The 19,397-nt window shown below is 45.6% G+C and overlaps 1 protein-coding gene across 1 annotated transcript in view; it reads right to left on the reverse strand.

Annotated features, from left to right (window-relative positions):
* Positions 1-2,742: 2,742 nt before the first annotated feature.
* The window catches only part of LOC128720307 (uncharacterized), a 49,309-nt gene continuing 32,654 nt past the window's right edge, over positions 2,743-19,397 (reverse strand). Inside the window, exons 11-19 of the mRNA XM_053813972.1 lie at positions 9,948-10,048; positions 9,312-9,570; positions 8,095-8,163; positions 7,930-7,935; positions 7,070-7,150; positions 4,773-4,871; positions 3,144-3,335; positions 2,976-3,068; positions 2,743-2,871 (exon numbers count right to left, since the gene is read on the reverse strand). Of these exons, the coding sequence (XP_053669947.1) occupies positions 2,743-2,871; positions 2,976-3,068; positions 3,144-3,335; positions 4,773-4,871; positions 7,070-7,150; positions 7,930-7,935; positions 8,095-8,163; positions 9,312-9,570; positions 9,948-10,048 (1,029 nt within the window). The remainder of the gene's footprint in view (positions 2,872-2,975; positions 3,069-3,143; positions 3,336-4,772; positions 4,872-7,069; positions 7,151-7,929; positions 7,936-8,094; positions 8,164-9,311; positions 9,571-9,947; positions 10,049-19,397) is intronic.

Below are 19,397 nucleotides of genomic sequence, written 5' to 3' on the forward strand. Positions count from 1 at the left end.
TTTCTAACTGTACGGTTCTACTACCGCAGAAAAGGGCACCTTTCGTGCGAGCAACCGAGGACGAAGGACAAGCGAAAGAACCCAAATAGTGGAGCATAGTTTCCTTTCCAATCCGTTCGCCCAGCACGTGCTCCGTCGGTGCTGACTTTCCCTAGAGCTGCTCCTAGCTGTCGTTAAATAAAAACACATACATGCACGACAAAACAAGGCTGTTGGCAATGGAAAGTGCTTCCAAACACACCCTACGCACACGTGCTACAGACAACGTGCTCTAGCGCGCTCTACTCGAGTTTGTTGTTTTGTTTATTTGTTATCGGATCCTACTAGCGTTTTTAACAGTGTATTTTTTGTTTCGTGAGTTTAAAGTCACCTTCTCGTGGCTCTTTCGACGCCCATTCCTTCCCACCGCCCTACGGTATCCTACAGAAGCAAGCTGGCAGACCATTCTAAATGCTACCACTAAGCAAACATCCTTGACCCGTGGAGCAGCTCGAGCTGCAAACACTGGCTGAGCAAAACGTAAGCGACACAAACGTCTCTCGCCACGCGTACTATCGCACGCTTTTATATCTCTTTTCGCTTTCCTCATTTTCCACACACATTTTCCGGACTTCTTCGGGCACGCCAACGCCTATTGGATCGTCTGTTGGAATTTCCCTTGCCGAGGATCTAATACAAACGCATTCGTTTTCGTAAACGAGCTCCTTGCTTTGCTGTTTTTCCTATCTCGATTTTGGGTTTATGTTTCCCCGCCCCCCCGTCCCCCACCTTTTCCATAGTTTGAAGCACTAGCGTGCATCGTTTTGGCTTGCCGGGAGCCATTCATCGTGTTCACCGTTCAGCATTAATGTTTTTCAGACTCATACCATTTCCTTCGCGTCGAAAGAATGACAACTAGGACGTTGCGATCCCGTGTTCGTGTGCGATTCGTGTGTCGTGTGTGGGTGGATCCCGCTTTCTTGCGGGGTGGCCAGTCAAGCGTGTTCGGGTGTTACGTGTCCTACAGAGCTGCAATTTTGGGGGCACTTTCTAGCGCGATCGTACAGCGAAGGGCCCATTTTGGCTAGCTCGAGGGTTTCGCTTCAAGCTGTACGCCTACGAGTTCACTAGCACAAGGGGAAAGGGAGTAGGGGTGGGGGGAAATGGGAGGAGGAATAGAGCTGCCGTTTCCGCACGATTTGGCACCAAGAAACGGACACCTTCAGCCTCTCTGTCTATGAGTATGGCCGTTCCCCGCTTTACCGACGTCGAAGTCGTTTGTCTTTCTATCGTGTGTGTGTGGTTTTTTTGTTGTTGTTGTTGTTGCACCTTTGTGTGTCCCTGGTGTGTCCCTGTGTGTCTGATTGTGTAGAAATAGGTAGAGTTTTTTTTGCCACACGGCTCAGCTCAAAAACTGAGCGCATTGGAGGACATCGCCTTTTAAAAAAAGGGCTACCCCGAAGCCGTGCGTGTATCAAAATGGCCACCTTAGGCAGCCCCCAGAGGGGGTATCCTGCTGCAGCTCGAACACGACGGTTCGGTTCCGCATCATTTCTCCTGCTCCTGTTCGTCCACGTTATGGTTCATTATCATTTATCAACTTCAAACATTAGTCATCCCTGACGGCTAGAATATCTCTGAATTACCGCGAATAAAGAACGCTGTTTTGCTTTCTCCTTTCCCTGCTGATTAGATTCTCCTTTTTTTTTTAGTATAGGTTGCTGTTGGTAGATGTTGGATTTGCTTGCAAAAGGTTTTTGGTTCGTGGATTTTGCGAGAAGGTTCGCTGAAGGTTTTGGCAAAAGAGATAGAGCGGCAGAAACGATACCGTTCACTCTGTGTCGTGGAACGATGAGTGTGTGTGTGTGTGTGCGCGAGCGTTTTTAGAAATACAGAAAATCAAAACGGTCATGCTGAGCGCTGATGTAGAAAAAGGACCTCAAGCGGCATTCGAACGAAAACGCGTAGAAATGAGGGGGAAAAAGAATGGAAATCAAACGGCTAACAAGAGATGGGAATGGGTTGGAAACGAAAAGCCTACGTTCAGTATCTTATCATGCCAGCGTAAAAGTAGTCAGTTCTCGGTCTAGTCTAGTCCCTAGCGGGGGCTTTCGCCACCAGATTGTGAGCATTCGCAGCGATATATAAGTAACGGCAGTGTACATCTTAAAACTAAAGTTACGAACGAAAAACAAAAAAACGAACGGGAAATGCGAACCCCCTGCGCTTAGCCGGGGGTGTTTTCGCGAGTTAGTTGATTTGTCTTAAAGCTCAGGTGCCACGTGCTGTTTAAAAATAGGACACGGGCTCTTTGATTGAACCGCGCGTTCACATGCAGCGTGCAAAGCATGGCCTACTAAACGAAGAAAACATAGTGAAGAAAAATAGACGAGTGCGATCGAGTTGATTGAGAAGGGCTTGAGAAAAGGCTTCCCCAATCCAATCCAGTGGCATCTCGCGCGGCTGTTTCTCACTGGGTATTTGGCGGTTAGTTTCGAGGCAGGTGGAAAGCGTAAAATCAGAACAGCGCGAAAAAAGCGGAACGGAAAAAAATTAAAACAAAATGGAACGGAAGTATTGCGAACAGCGTGCGTGCGTGCGTGGTTGTATGGTTGTAAAAAGGAGACAATCCAATTCGGAAACGGAAGAAACGAAAACGTACGATACCGAGATCGTTCACTTCAGCTTATCAGCGGTAAGGTCGATCCCTTTTTCTGGTACTTCAGAATTATCCGGATCGCTAGCCGGCAGGGAAAGCAAATGCTATGCTTCTAAAAATATTAATGCTGTTGGTTTCGGCTCTAGGTTTGATTTCTTTGCTTCCACTACGAGAAAGGTGATGTCGTTTTTGTCGCGGGCCGCGAAACACTCCGCTATCAGTCGAGCGACGTCCTGTGGAGGTGGGAGAGAAAGAAAAAGAAAATGTATTACAATCATCCGTCCTCGATCGAATGGGATCGATTGCTTTACAGCTAAAATATAAGGAATATTCTCACCTGATGATGCATTCCCTCCACCTTATTCCCGTCGACCTCCAGTATCAGCTGCCCTACCTCCAGTCCACCCGCATCGTACGCCGCTCCGTGCTCCTGTCGTAGGAAAAAGGATTGCGTTACATGTGCGTTGCATACATTTAGGCGCTTAGTGGTCCGAACGATCCTTACGTGGATGTTGATGATGCGCGGCAGCGGATGTTTCGTATTCGCACCGCCCTCGATGGCGATGCCGAGGATTGGCTTCGATTTTTTAACAGTTATATGAAGATTTCCTCTATGGTCAGGTACTATATGTGGTGGTTGATCTTGATTCTGTTCCAGCGACGATCCGTTCTGGTCCAAAGGCAGCCGTTGCATTGACTGCTCAATGCGGCAATGTCGGTGGCACGGAAAGCCGATTGCGAGGACGAAGGAGGAAGGCAAACAAAATCGTATCGTTAGCACACACGCATGAAAAGGCAGACGGCAAAGACGAGATTTAAATATTGCGCCAACATATATTGCATCGAATCGGAGACCGTTTGCCCGCTCCGTGTGAAGAGGAGCCGACGAGATGGGGCGAATGTTTGAAATAAAATTGCCCCACGATTTCCACATTACACGGCTCCGAGATGTTAAGGAAACTGAAGGTTGAGCACTTTTTTTTAATCATACAAACATTTAAGGTGATGCGAAATAGTTCAAACGGATAAGACTAAGAAACTCCATACGGGTAAGTTATTATGATTCGTGCGGAATATCGAAAGAAAACAAACAGAGAGATAAAGAGAGATGGGTGCGTGATGGTACGCACTAATGTCAACCACTAGCATACAGTTAGTCAAAAACAAATCGAAAGCCTTGCAATGTTGTACTTGCACTACGTATTTTGCCTTAGGAAGCGCAAATATAGTGTGTTTAACCTCGTGTCGGTGTATCTACAACGCTCAATAACATACTGCTACATTACAAGGCTTCAATTGATCAGAAATAACTACAATGTAACTGTATTCCGAAGGTGTACTGAGAGTATATTGCGAGAGACTTCAATGCTACGTACAGCGGGAAACCCTTGCAGAAGACAGCTTGTGATACGATCGAGGCGTTATCTGCTCGATTTGCTGTTTTTTTTTTCAAAGGAAGTAACGCTGTACAGCTTAGCTTGTGGGAGTGTTTGAGTTCGTTTGTTGAAGGCGCTATAATTACTAAATTATTTTCACGTAATTTAAAACTACTGTTCTAACGATTACTAAGCATTACGTGCTAAACTAGCTACGGTACACGCCTGTCAAGCTACTACAAAATCACTATAAGCCGCGCATTATAACAAGGCTTTCTCGATGCGTACGTAAGGGTGTGTGTTTGTGTTTTTTTGTGTGTGGGCTACTTTGTACGTAGCGTTAGTAGGTTGCCCTGTTGTCACGCCACATGATCGTGATGTGATTGAGCTTAGGATTGGCGATCGACGAGCTACATTTGCCATCCTGTAAATCCTAGCTTAGCTGGCAAACACACCGACATACAGCGGACTATGGAGCATACATGAAGAGCCCCCCACAATCGGGACCCATTTGTGTCTACATGAACAACTCCCCCGAGAGGAGACAACGATCAAGCCAAACGTTGTGCGACAAATTCACTAGAAGATGGCGATGGTTTTATTTTACGTAATTGCTCATTTATCGGCTCGCTGGGGGGCATACGCAGAATGTGTGACAAAATCCGTGCCGGTGGACGTTTTCTGGCACGATTTCTCGTTCTCGGACACGGACACGTATGATTACGGAAGGCACACATCACAGCACATAGAGCATTTACCTGATGTCGTCTGACACCGGGATCGGTTCCTAACAGTGTTCCGCTTGCTCCGTCCTCATCATTCAAATCAAAACTTCTAGACAACTTTATCGACAACTCCTAGAGCGGTTGGGCGCGTTCGTGTTTTGGTGTGTGTTTGTTAACCGTGTACCAACCCCCGCGCAGGGCAGTTGCGGTACGTACGCAGAGGTTTTACGTTGGAGAAAGAAGAAGAAGAAGAAAAGATGGAAAAAGAAGAAGAAGAAAAAAAGAATTGCACAGAAAATGAAAACTCATTTCGGTACGGACGGTAAGTTAACGCAAAAGCAACGAGCAGCAGCGAGCAACCGTTTTAGTACGGTAGCGGAGGGAAAATTAGGACACAACAGGATAACCGGCTCTGCGCTCTCAAAGTATAAGCCTGGGCAAACGAGAAGCAAATGAACGAACAAGGAACGAATAACGATCGATCGAACGGGCGAACGAGCGAACAAACGATGTAACAAATGAGTAACGAACGAACTAATTTAACGCACAAGAACAAGAACAGAAGCGTAGAGCGCAGAGATTTGTTGGGAAATTATGAGCCGACACAAACAAAAGCAACAGCAACTTGTTCGAGAATAAAATAAGTTGAGCAGTCTACAAATAAATATTCAAAACATACGAATAAACACAGTGAAACAAATATAAACTAATACATTAGATCATTAACGGAAAATTGTTGGTTGTAGTTAAAAAATAAGAGCACGTTTAAAGAAAATTATTGTTGAAATATACCAAATGTATTATATGAGTGGGACAGCTATTTCTTTTTTAAATTAAACATAAGAACCAAACTACGCTAAATAGCGTCACAATAATTTCGTGTAATAGGGCATTGTTCAATGTTTCCCTTTCCTGTTGTTGTATGCCTTCCAATACTTGCGTCTATTTATGTTGGAAATATATAATGATGCTTTTGCATTCATTTGTGGTGATTTGTTACACGTTTATGTGATACGAGCGAGCGATAGCTGCTAGGCTTTTTGCGGAGTTTTCTATACAAAATATGCACTATCAAATGAGATGGTTCAAATAGTCCGGTTGACCGTGGGAAACGCGGATTCGTTAACGCTTCCCTTGGCTCGTTTCAATCCTTGATACTATATGAGAAAGGTGCCCCATGCTTGCGAAAGAAAGTGCAAAAAGAATACGCGAATGTAGATCGGTTGCAAGTGATTACAGAAGGCCAATTCCATTGCCAATCGGATGTTAAGGAAACGAAAAGTTTTTTTTTTACAAAAAATGTGTGTGGCTTTGTGTGTGCGTGGGTTTTTCCATTAGCTCCAATACAGTGTCCATTTATATAAATATCGGTAAGGAAATTATGTTTTCAAAAGTCTCGTGTTACTAAAGGGTTACATACTTGTTTAAGAATTAGCAAAGGACACTAGCATTAAAATTTTAGGAAGAAAAATACGAAACTCATGCAAAGTGCGAGTTAAAGAAAGTTATCTACGTTCTAGCTAGCTACACATAGAGATAATGCAGTATGGAAAATGGGCTTTTTCAATAATGATGAACTGTTTTTTTTACTAAAAAATAAATCGTCTAATGGAAAATAAATTAAAATAAACGATATGATAAGAATATATATATAAGATTCATCAAACTCCTGCAACTATTAGTTATTCATACGAACAAAAAAACGTAATGAAAGTTGATGAGTAGGAAACGAAGAGAAGTAAAGATCGCGAAACAGGAACAGGATTTTATAAAAATGGACACGATTCGTGCATCGCAATACCGATTTATGGGTGCGTCTTAGAAATACTGCCAATGAGGAGGGATAATTGTAAAACAACAAACCAAAAATCAAAATGAAATCATAATGTAAACTGGAACTTTTTTTCCATGACTGATACTCAAATGTCATTGTATGTTTTAGAAGGCAATATGAAATGGATGGTTGGTAAGTAGAATTGATAATAGAAGTCGTTCGATTAAAATTTCGATGCTGTCAATAAAAACACACACTGATAGCTTAACGCTTCCGATATAAGAGGCATTAGAAAAAAAAAGACAGCGTTTATTCCAAAAAACCAATTATTCAAGTACACATACAGCATTCACAGATATTATTAAAAAGAAAAACCATACTAAAACGTAAACGTATAACTGTGATCGAAACCGCATGGTGAATTTTGAGCAAGACCAGAACGGGCAAGTGAAAGACAGAATGGAAGAAGTAAATCAAACAGAAAACACAGAAAACCCAAACTTTGGAAAAACAGAAGGGATTTAGGTTGTAGCATGTATTTAGAGGTTGCACTTACGAGAGGTCTTCCCCAGTACCAAGATTTGACTCGTTGCGTTAAACCACCTAAATGTGATCGTATTCCATCTAAGTAGCTTCCCTGTAAGTTTGCGGGCGAGTTCGTCGGGAAGAAAAAGAGAGGGCCATGAAACGTCCGCAATGGAAGGGCGAGTGCATCGCGACGAAAATAGTGCACGAGGGAGATGGTTCGAAATGAACGTTAAGACGATCTTCGTATGCTCGGTTCGGTGGCTGATCTGACCCAACGCAAAGGGGTCGCGCAAATGTGAACAAAATCATTTTTCGAATGCCCTAAAGCTTCCGCACGGACTTGTGAGTAGAGTGAGGGGCTTTGAACGAACGAACGAACGCAAAACCGAGGTGATGGAACAGAAACGGTAATCGTGGGCGGTTGGAGCTACAAAACGAAGGGAACATCATCCGGGGCGGATGTAAACGCTAGGTAGGTTTTTTAAGCTATACAGTAGTTTTGCTAATTTTGTAACCTGGCCAACGCAACGGTTCTACGTTCGCGCTACATTTGGTATGGCGTTGGAAACGTTATTCGATGTGGTATCGCTAGCTAGTGTTGGTTTCGGTTAAATGCTTGTCCTAGCTAAGGAAAATTTAGAAGAAGCCTAATGGATGGAACTCGCTCGAGATTGTCGAGCGCATCTACGAAAGAATCGAACTACTGTAAACCTTTACGACCCCCCATCACCAAGGTGACCTTGGATGGGGGCGGGTGAATGATGATGGCGAATGTATATGCCACGGTAGTAGGCTATGAATTGATGAAACACCAACACTGGACAAAAGATGGCACTGATGGACGACAAACGAATGAAAGCGAACGTAGTAGGCGTTGAGTTAACTTACCTGATCCTTTAGGTTGCAGGTTGCGTATGATAACAAGGAAGTAAAAATGTTAATTATTAAATAGAGTAATAACATTACTTTGCATAATAACGTGAGTAAGGTTTTATAACTCAGAATTAAGCCCGGAAAACTCCCCGCAAGGCTCAATTGGTCCCGCGTACTTACCGAGTCGTAATCCGCCCTAGATAGCTGAGTCTCGCTTCCTCTCCTGGGTCGTGTAGGATCATTGTAGTCCTGCGAGATGCGACCGACCATAAAGGGATACATGAAAGAAGAAGCACACATGCACACACGCACAGGTGGGAACCATTAGCGGGGGATAGTAACCCTTGTCGGCAGCTCGTGCGTGCCACGTGGTGAAGGAAAATGAAAAACCAACAACAAAAAATCGAAAAGTTGCGTGATGTGGTGTTCACTCGTCGTGATTTAGATGGCGTTTAGGTCGTTGATTTAGATTGCTTTCGAAGAGCACAAAATAAACAGGTGTCGCTGAACGGTAACAGGCAAATCTCTCACGGACCAAAGACGATGGGGGATGGTGTGAGCGTGTGTGGTGGGGACTATTTGCGTGTGTGTGTGTGTGTGGGTGTTTGGGGTTTAGTGTGTATATTTTTTTTTTCGTGGAAAACAAACGGAACATTAGTGATGATTTTCAACAGTCTTCTCTGGCTGTTTGGCCCATGAGGTGTCAGGAGTGAACGTTTGAATTGTAACCTTCTACCCGCTAAAATAGTACTCATCTTTTGGTAGAAAACGCACGAGCATAACGTATGATTTTGCTAATCTTCTTCTAGTATGAAGGAAACGTAACTAAAAGACTACGTATGTGTGCCTATGTCTATGTATGTGAGAGTATCTGTTTTTGTGTGTGTGTAGTTTTAGCATTAGGTTTTTCGTTAACGTTCGGTGGATTTGATATCAAAATGTGAAGAATAGTACGCATAGCACAATGCAAACGGTACGAAGGTTCAACTGTGTTTAGTATTCGAAGTAGAGAAGACAAAATGGAGTCGAAAAGTTGCTTGCAAGTTAAAAAATATCGACAAAAATCGAAGTGAAATAGTGGAAATGAAAAAGAAACAAAAATGGAACAGTGGGTCAGATGTGGTAGTGGGTGGAACGGTTCGTTTCCAAAGCATACGAGTACAATGCAATTTAACCACAGAAACACTCGTTCCCTAACGGAGTGCGAAACAAAAATGGAATGAAACACTAAAGAAATAAAATAAAAAAGAGAGCAAACGAGAGAAAGAGAATGTAAAACTAATAGGAAGAAGAAGAAGAAGAAGAAGAAGTAAGACACAAAAAAAAACAGAAGAACAAAAGCCCGAAAGAAAAAACAAAAGGATGCAAGAAGAAAAGAATGCAATCAAAACAATCACCTTATTCTTCAACTGTTTAACGACGTCGCTAGACGAGGAGGATATTTTGTGGCGGTTCAGGTGATGCAAGCCCCCGATGCCAACGCCCCCGGCGCCGAGGGCCCCCGGTGGGCCGCCCGCGAAGGTCAGCCGGTTCGGCGTGACCGTGAGAGGATTATGCGGAATGTCGGCCAACGATGCGTTCAAGTGGCGGGACGACGCGTGATGGTGTAGGATCGGTCCTGCCGACATCGGCCGGTACGGTAGCGGTGCTGGCGGGCTGTGGGCGGGATGCCCCAGTGTCCCAGTGTCCCCCGTGTAACCACCCCACCCCACCGAGCCAGGTGCACGAATGGCCGAATGACCAGCCGTGCGGGGGGGCGTTTGTCATTCCGTTTCCCAAAATGCCACCCAGAGAGAGTTTAAAAATGGCGGTTGAAAGGAGGAAATCATAAATCAAAAGGAAAGGAAAACGAAACACAACACAACAAGAGAAAACCGTAGTCCCAAACCCCAAGTGAAAGAAAAACACACGGAAGGTGAAATAAGAGAAAAACAAAGAGAAAGTCATAAAAAGAGAAAAAGGAGAAAAGAGAGAACAAGAAACAGGTTAAAACTGGTGGGAAACGTGTGGGGAAAGCGCTCCAGCCGATGTACCGATTGCGAATGTCCGGCATCGTCGATGCCAATCCGAGGCCGGCATCTTCCGCGGGACTGCGACCGGTCGCTTCTATTACTTCCAGATCCGTTTCAGACACCTGGAAAAAGGGTTCGATCGAGGGGGATAGAGAAGGGCGATCGGTGACTATGGCGGTCTTGTTTCGAGGGCTCGGTTGTGCGCTTGGTATGGCGGCAGTGGCGTTGCTGGTATTTTTTTTTGTGTTTTGAGTATGGCATGTTTTAATTTAACTATGTTTTTTTTCTTCTCATTCTGGAGGAGCCAGGTTTTCCTCCACTAGCGCCCGTGCGCCCGACTACGGGTGGCGTTTTTTAAAGTATGAAAGATAGCAAAAGAGGCACTACTACTGCACTAGTACGAGAGGCTACGAGGCGCGCGATTCATACGCGTGTGTGGGTGTGTGTATGTGTGTATGAGAGAGAGATAGAGAGAGAGCGAGAGAGATAATACATGTGGGTGTTTTGCAGGTGTGTCTAATCGAAGTTGGAGCGAAAATTCCGAGCGCTAAAAGGACGTCTATGGAGGAGCAGATTAGTGAAAAAGAATAGTAAAACAAGACTACAAAAACTCGAGCAGTAGAAGAGCAAAAGGAGCAAATAACAGGATGCTTAGACGCGGGCTAGTAGGCTACGAAACGTGAATGCAGCGAGTTGAAAGTAAAACGAAAAAAATGTAGAAACAAACGATTCTCTAACTACGGGATGCGCAAACGGTTCGATTCAGAGCAGGCAGGCTATGAAGTATGGTACAGATGCGAAGGCTTGCTTTGATGCAGTTGGCTATCCACCGGTAGCCGCGCAGAGTAGTGGAATGTTTGGCGGGTGGTAGGCACACATGTAAGGGTCTGGCCTTGCATGCCCAGTGTACGGTGTTCTGCATGGTATGGGCAGTTACAGTGTAAGCTGCGGCACACTCGAAAATCGATCTCGTAACGTATGCCGCTTCGGATGATTCCGGTTTTAGTGTAAACGTGTGAGCAGAGAGACTAGAGGGGTTTGAGAGCAACTAGTTACTAGTTAAAGTTCGTTTTATGAACTAATTTCTATTCATGTTACTTTATGCAACGGTATCGGATGTTTAAAATGATAAATTTATCCTTGTAATCTATTACAAGCATGTTCGATTTTTGAATAGAAAATGAACGCGTTCATCGGATCTGGCCCTCTGGCGGTGAATAGCGGTGAAATATTTCAAACAACTTTGCGACTGATGGTTAAAGGAACAATTAATATGTTTTAAGATAAAACGATTTATTGAATAAATTCAGAAAACTTTACAGCTGCAACATAGGCTGCAGATGCAGTAAAATGAAATATGCATCTTTTTGCATAATTTCGAGGTATATGCATCTTTTAATGTTCGTTTAATTTCGAGCAGAAAAGATGATTGATTCAAAATCGATGGTTCGAATGGTTCAAAAGACATCATTTAAACATTCACTTGCGGTCATATAGCCCTAACACAGGCGGTACACAATCACAAGTGGCCTCCATTATCATGAAAACACTATCAAAAAATCAACTCCACCGTGGGTGTCAACATCACCGTCTACCGACACTGGCGTCACCGGTTTTCAGAACAGGCCGTGCCGGAATCTGTTTCTGAGCATTGTTTTTTCCCCCGACATCACGCACCATTTGCTTTGTTTCGTTGCATCGCCGTATGATAAGCGATCACCCGGGCGGCGCGAGGACGAGCTGGGTCGCTGGGGCGCTGATAAGATGCGGAACTTGTCTGAGCTTGCGTACACCCTGAAAAGGCCACGGGTATGGCTCATCGTTGGTGACATGCTGGCAAGTTCCTGGACGCCCGGGTGAGCCTTTGCAGGGCGTCTCTTTGTTGCCAACGGCGCGGCGAGATTAGAAGTAATCCTTCCATAAATAATCGCTCAGCAAATAAAACGCCCGATGCGCTGTCGAGTGCAACACGTTGGCCAACGATGGGTGCAGCATAATTTATTGCTGATTGCGCATCGATTCGGCCTCACCGGCGTTCATCTAGCGGGTGCGTGAATGTTTGCCTTTCTCAAGCTATCATGTTCAAACGAGCAGCCAAAATCCGTGATAAGTTGTTTGAGAGAGATTGCTTTTAATGTTTTTACCAAATCCCAATGACACAATGACGGCGCTCTTGTGGGCGGATGTAATTTCCAAATTGCCAGTTTTATGCCACTCATCGTTATGAGCAGGAAGGTTGAGTCAAAAATGGCACAAAGTTGAGTGGGATTAAAATAAATGGAAATAAAATGATAGCTTACAAATGTGGGAGATAGTGCTAAAATAAATAACACCGACGTACTGAGAGCAATGCATTTAATAATGCATTGTTTTCAAACTGTATTGTTAATGTGTGTAACTATAAATATAACCAAATGCAAAGGACGAAGATTGCTTAAATATTTCCGTTCGTTCAATATATACGTTTTTCAACAATGTTTAACATAATGTTATTAGCAAGATTTCATTTCTCATTGCATCAATGCGATTATTATTATTTAGTTAAGGACGGCCAGTTCATATTTGGAACCATTGAGATTATCAAAAGTATATGCTAATGTAAATCATCATAAAACTTCGGTACCTTTTCAGAAGATGTATAATACGTATTTAATATGAAACGATTCATTACACAAAATGGTTTTTCTTACCCCATCACAAACCATTGCCACGGATAAGGAAAGGAACGTTGCTTCATCAACTCAACCAAACCCACCCCAAAGCAATCTAGCGCACCCGCGTACCGACTCGTTTGCGGCCATTTTGGATTTCCATCCGCACGGTAAAAAAGTAAAAACCTTCAAAAACGAAAGCTCCTCGCCTGATTCGACGAGCTCGCTCCAATCCGCGTTCAGCGCGCTCGTGGCGTTTTTTTTCCTCCCTATTCCCTTCACAAATGTGGCCCTTTTTTGGGTTTTTTTTCTTGGCGGCGCTCGTTTTCCTGCCACCGCACCATCGGCTCGAGAAGGGGAGTGTTTTGGGATTTTTTTATGTTTACGCTTACGCAACCGGCCAATGCGTGCGCTCGGATTTTTCCCCGCGTAAAGAACGCACCCGAGCACGGTATATAAGGGGCGAATAAAAATGAAATGAAAACAGCATAACAGCGTGGAAAAAAGCGGCTCTCTACCACACACATACACACTCTCATGCTCACCATCCATGTGTCGGGCCCTTGTTCGTTTTCCCCCACAAGTTTCTGGTGCGTTAAAAGTAAAAAAAGACTGCTCGACCCTCCGTGGCCGTGGCTCTTCAACACGCACACCAGTGCACGCACTCCCTTCCGATTCCGGAGGGATAATGGCGTGGCGATAAATAAATGGGGTGCCCTTTTTCGGCTGGGTTTTTGTGTCTCGCTCTAGCGAGTCACGTGTTATTATGAGCTGAAGGCAGCTGGCTGGGACTCGCTCACACACCACCATCCGTTCGGGAAACCGGGGGTGCAGATGTCGCTACGTTTTCCCTTCGTGTGTGAAGCAACGAACCCACGAATAAAAACCTCCAGGGCCCGTGTTTTTCCTCGCGTGAAGGGCGCCGTTTTTTTGTCGCTTTCTCTCTCTCTCACTCGCTTTCTCTCTCTCTCTTTATCTGGGTGCGTTTTCTGGTTTTCTCCCCATCCCCAACTCGTTTTCTCGTCAGTTACTCGCACGTGGTTTCTTTACTTTTCTCTCCCCATGCCTGCGCTATTTATCCAACCCATCGGGCGCCATTTCCATCATTTCCGGCTCGTGTGTGTGTGTGTGCGCGTTGGTGGAGGCTTCTTAGCTCCCCTGAGCCTATTCCGGCGCATCCTAGGGAGAACCATTAATGGACGCTTCCCAAGAGGGGGAGCTTTTTTTTGGTTACAGGACCCCGAGGTAGGTGGTGCTCCTTCTACCCTTGCCGCCCGTAAAAACAACAAATGGCGCCACTCGATAAATAGGAACGCTTGGGCAGGATACGCGAGATGGAACCATCCGCAAGGCAGCTCGTTCTGGCATCAGCCGAAAGAACGGTTTTGTTCTCCCATCCGTGTGGTTCCGTTTTTTTTCCGTCGACTGTCCTTCAACATCCACCCTCACACGCTCACGCCCCCTCCCACACGAGCCACGGCGTCACTGCCATGGCCGCCTTTCCCCGACCTGGGGGTGATAATCGGCTGAATCACGCGCGTTGCCATGGCGACAGGAGCGCTTAGCCCTGGGTGCGTGCGAAAGGACGCCCAGCTTACTATGGGAAAGTGAAGGGGTTTTGTGATTTATTTTCAACGGCCAATGCAAGTTGCATGGCTTGATGGAATTGCATTGGTTGGCCCTTTTCATAAAAAGAAATTATTTTAAAATTCATTACTAGTTTTTTTTTGTTTTTGACGAATAATATGATGAATAAAATTATGCATCTTTTCAATATTCTCTGATTGCACTTTTCAAATGAAATGAAAAATAAAGTGCCACAGCGGAGATTTATCCAAAGAACAGTTGGGATAAACCAAAAATTATGTCCCTTCTTCAGGGCCGTTCTGTTCCACAATTCCAGCCGCCCTTTTTCAAAGGGGGTCAGCCTTTACGCCTTGCGTTATATTTTGCCTCTCTTCACAACCAAAGCTAACAATGGGGGAGGGAAAAAAACGCAGCGTCCTCCTGCTATCGGTTGGTTAAAAGATTTTCCCGATTTTTTTTTCTCACCCCACCATTGCCATTCTTTTTCCACACTCCCTGTCTTCTGGTTGAGGTTTTCCGGTGCCGGCATTTTCCGGCGCGCGCGGACGTGCAATGTGCGAAGAAAATAAAAAGCCCCCAGGGAGTTTTCCTCACAGCAGCAGACGTATCAGCAGCAGGCGACCCCCGGAACCCCTCGTAGGCGGTCTTGTGTGGGTGGGTGAATGTCTTTTCCCGGATTCGGGCGCATTTCCATCACGGTGGCGTTGTTGCGGGAAAATGCCCGAATTTGCCCCCCGGATGGGCGAATGTTTCATTATGTTTTGTTTTTTTTGTCTCTGTTCGTTTTCGTTTAACATTTTTCTCTCGATTTTCCGACGATAACCGCATTGTTCTTTTTCTCTCTCTCTTTCTGCTCGTGAGAGTGAAAGTTGTTTACTTTTGCTAGCGAACCTTCGTCATTCCATTTATTCTAGCGCTTTGTTTCCTGCGGCTATTCGCCCTCGCCGTAATGCTATCGGTAATGTTTAATCGGGTTTGATTACCACGGAACGTGCGCCATTCCCAGCATCCCAAAAAGCCCTCGGCCAAGGCCTCGGTTATGAGTGTAAATAGCGCACCCTTCCACGCGCTTCGCTCCCACAGTCCGGTCTGGGGAAAGCCGAAAGTACGCTCAATCATCGACCGTACTCGAGGTGGCCATTTTAACATCACATCCCGATTGCACCGTATCTTTCGTTTCCCAGTGGCCACGTACGCGATCTAAGGCCTCGCAGGAATGTTATTTTAACACGCGAGGCCAGTAGAAAATTTATTTATTTTCATTAATTTGTCCCCCACGCTCGATGCCATCCGGGCCATCGGTACCGGGGCTTCGTGTCGTTAAAGTGCATTTTAAAAGCAATTAATGCGAGCCTGCAGGCACCCGGACCGGTTCCGGCGGTTGTCGAGTGATTCGGCGCTTCTGGTTTTGGGTTTTTGGTCGCCGCATTTGTGTGACCGGCGCGACATGGCGTGGAAGTGGAATAATAAAACACGATTCCAGCAAATAATTACGTATCTAATGGAGATGATGATTGGGCCGCCTGGGAAGTAACACAGACTGGGTGGGTAATGGTGCGCTCGTAAACATTCCGGATATGAAGGGCAGGCTGAAATTCGCTCGGAAATCGTAAAACAAGCTTCCTTTTTCGTGACACGGATGAAGCATCCTGTGCAAAAGGTAATGTATGGCGGAAATGGCGGATAGCAAAAATTGGTGGACCATCACAAAATCACCATCTGCTAAAAGGCGGAATCTGTTTCTATTTGCTGGTAGGAGAATGTTGAATGTTTCCAAAATGAAGCAGAGTTTCATCATAGAATAGACTCTAATTTGAAATCATACAGCACATTAAATGATAGAGGAATATAAGCATAATAAAGAGATTGTTTAAGTAATCGTTTACCATATACATTGATAGCATATCAATCTCTTTATTCTTTTATACTCCATGAGGAGAATAGTTCTATGATACATTGAAGTAGCTCAATTCTGCATTCTATTCAAACCTGAGCTGAAGTACCTCTATTAACATTCTATTCGTCACATAATAGAGCCCTCAAAACAAGATTAAAACATTCCAATGGGTAACAAACGGCCCAGCGCACTAACAAAGCAGGTGGCTTTCCCAAAGGGTGTTCATGTCTCCAAACAGGTCAACCCGTTTGCACGTTATGACATCGAACTGGCCAAACCGCTAAACCAAAAACCAGAAGCCCGTCTTCCCAGAGAAAGTGGCCCTTTAAAGCGCCATTATATGGAGGGTGGCAAGGAAGAAGATTTTGGAAACCAGCAAAAACCCGCCGAAATGCCGCTCACTTTCGTTTTCCGCGTGGAAAGAATCGCCTGAAAAGGGGGCACTGGAAGTCGCAGCAAAACCGCGTCCAGTTTTTCCTTCTGACCTTCGGGTGGTTTTGTTTTCCGTGTTCCGCTGTCCCGCTCGCTTCGAAGCGGCTCTTTTTCACCGTCTTTGCTCCGGCTCTCTCTCTGTCACACTCCGGTGCGAGTTTCGTTCGACTTCCGTCAGGGCATGCCCCAGGAAAGCCGACTTTTCCACGCTGCGTTCTGCTCGCTCTAGTGTGTAAGACCCTTTGCGGGTATTACCGTACGATGAGAGTGAGTGAGAAGGAGAGAAGCCCTTCAAGAGAGAGAGAGAGAGAGATAGAGCACCCGAAAACGAGAGCGAACGAGCGTACCCATAGCAACGGCTCGGTATGGCAGAGCAAGCGAGCGAGCGAGACCTTGGCTGGCTTTAATAGGGAAAACGAAGGAAAAACGAAAAAAAAAGGTTTGTTGTGCGCCGCTCTTGCTCGCCCAACACACCCCAGCGGATGGTCCGGGAAGGACGTTCGATCGCGTACGGCAGCAGGTCCCACAAAAAATCTCGGATCAGTCAGTTTTTAAAGCGCTACAACCGAGTGCACAGTGTTTGGTCCCGTGCTGGAGCTGATGCTCGGAAATAAAAAGCTAAGGACGAAGGACCTTTTTTGAGCGGATATTAAGCACGGAAAGTTTAGCACGTAAACGGACGGACGGTACGGGAGTTTTTATTTTTGGTTTGGTTTTTGATAAGCATCGTAAAGCAGTTCACGCAGTTGATAGTATATTTACGGGACGTTGTGAGCACGCCCAGTGCCGTACCGGTGCGTGGCTTTCGGATAGTGTGCTGCAAGAGTTTTGCGGTTGGTGAAGGTGAACGAATCGTGTCGGTGTTAAGCTTTCGTCCGCGAAATGCGGTAGCGTGCGTGGATTCGCCCACGACAATCGAAACGCATCGTACAACACACGACCGGCAACAACGGCCTCACGGTTAGGTCCTTTCGACGGATTTGCATCGAACAAGCATCAGGTAGGTTTCGCACACAATCCAACCCTCTCAGGTACCTTTACCCGGCACAATGGGCAAAGGCATCTGCAGGACGAAGTTGATTGACCCAGATACGCCCCCTCAAAAGTCCACCCAACTCTTTTTGCATGGGTGACCACCGTGGGCACCAATGGGTTTATGGCTCCAGACCTTTTGCCTTGGGGTTTTTGGCAAACGGTTTTGACTTTTTGCCACCGGGAAAATGTGGGTGACGGAAAGGATCGCTACCTCCGCGCTTTGTGGGTTTGCAAATTTACGCATCCTTTGCCTCAAGGACCCGTCTGATGGGCGGTACACGGTTGGGCGAACGGAGAAAGTCAATCCACGGCATCAGGGTAGACGGGATAAAGTGGCCACGTTTCTTGAATTATTGAAACCGTCGCACACACACGCACACACACACACACAGGCAACCTGCGTAGAGCGTCCTGCCCGGGGTACACCGAGTCTCGATCAATTACCAAAGAATCGTTGTGTGCAGTAACCGAGAGAGACAAAAAAAAAGGCGAAAACGATCGAGAAGTTTGAAGTAAAAACAACAACGGGACCGTGGGACGGCTCGGTTTTCTGAAAGTGTCCCTCGAGGGGTTTACCCTTTTGCGATGCTCCCTGAGTTTCCATCGGTTCGACCTCCGTCAAGGGGTAAACCGGGGTCGTAAACCGGGGCGAGGATTTTTATTTACGAGCCGTGAGGGAAAGTGTTTGGATATTGGGGAAGGGGGCAATGAGCGAAGGGCCAAGGAATTCAGGGGCCACCGTCAAGGCCGTAACCGGGCGATATGGAAATAGCGCCTGTAAAACAATGCTGCCTCTTTCGGGTGGGTGCAGTTGCAGTCGTTGCAATACCGAAAGCGGCACGGTAATCGCACGCTTTAGGGTCGTTGTAAATGAGCCTCCGGGAGTCCGGGTGAGAAGAGTTTTTGACACGTTTGACAACAATAAGGACAACATAAAGAGTAAAGTCCCTTGCGCGTCGTATGTCTTTTGGATGGTGAGACAAACGTTCGAATTTAGATGAAGTAATGCGATTTGAAATAAATTCGTTTGGAAAATTGCTTTATAGATTTTATGATTTGTCTTTTAGCCTGAAATGTATGTCGAATTGCTTTAATTTATATGTGCATTGCTCTTTCATGCATATTGTGTGTGCCATAAAATCGCAAATTCTTACATCCATTATCCCTTTTGTTATAAGTAATGTAAGCGTTGGTGATACCTTTTTGCTCCCTTATAAAAACAAAAATCGCTTCAATTCCTTTCACCAACGAACAAAGCTTGACATGGCACAAGAAAGCAAGCAAAAAAAAAGATTATGGCATTCTGGGAAGCCTGAGTTCCCCCCCAACTGCACTGCGAGTATACAATCGTTTATGTAGTGGCGTTCTCCCTCGCTGGCGGTACATAATAAAATGCTTCCTCCACCCCAACCAATCGACGTACAAAACGAACCCAATATGATGACAACTGAAGGCTAACGCAAGAAAAAAGCGAGAGTGAGCGAGAGATGAACGACTGGGGGGTGTGCGAGAAAAAACAAAGTAAATATCCTGGATTACAAGCAAGAGCACAGAGCGGACAACAAACCAAAGAAGGAGAAGAAGAAAAAAACACCCCACGGCAAGGAGCCAATGTACGAGGGCGCCGGGGCTCATCACACACAAGAACACGCAACTTTTCCTTTGCCGAGTGGTGAGGATTTGCTATCGATTTTCCAAACCCACCGCCGGCCCTTAGCGAGGCGAGGGCCCAAAAAATAGAAACGCATTCGCAAAAACTACTCAACCCCTAACGTGAACGCTACGCATTTTCCACCCCCGACGTGCGTGTGGGGGTGTAACGCGAACGAAGAAGCGGAAAGAAACGGCAATAGCAAGGGAGAGAGAAGA

The sequence above is a fragment of the Anopheles nili genome, chromosome 2 (assembly GCF_943737925.1).
Source record: "Anopheles nili chromosome 2, idAnoNiliSN_F5_01, whole genome shotgun sequence".
Classification (NCBI taxonomy): Eukaryota; Metazoa; Arthropoda; class Insecta; order Diptera; family Culicidae; genus Anopheles; species Anopheles nili.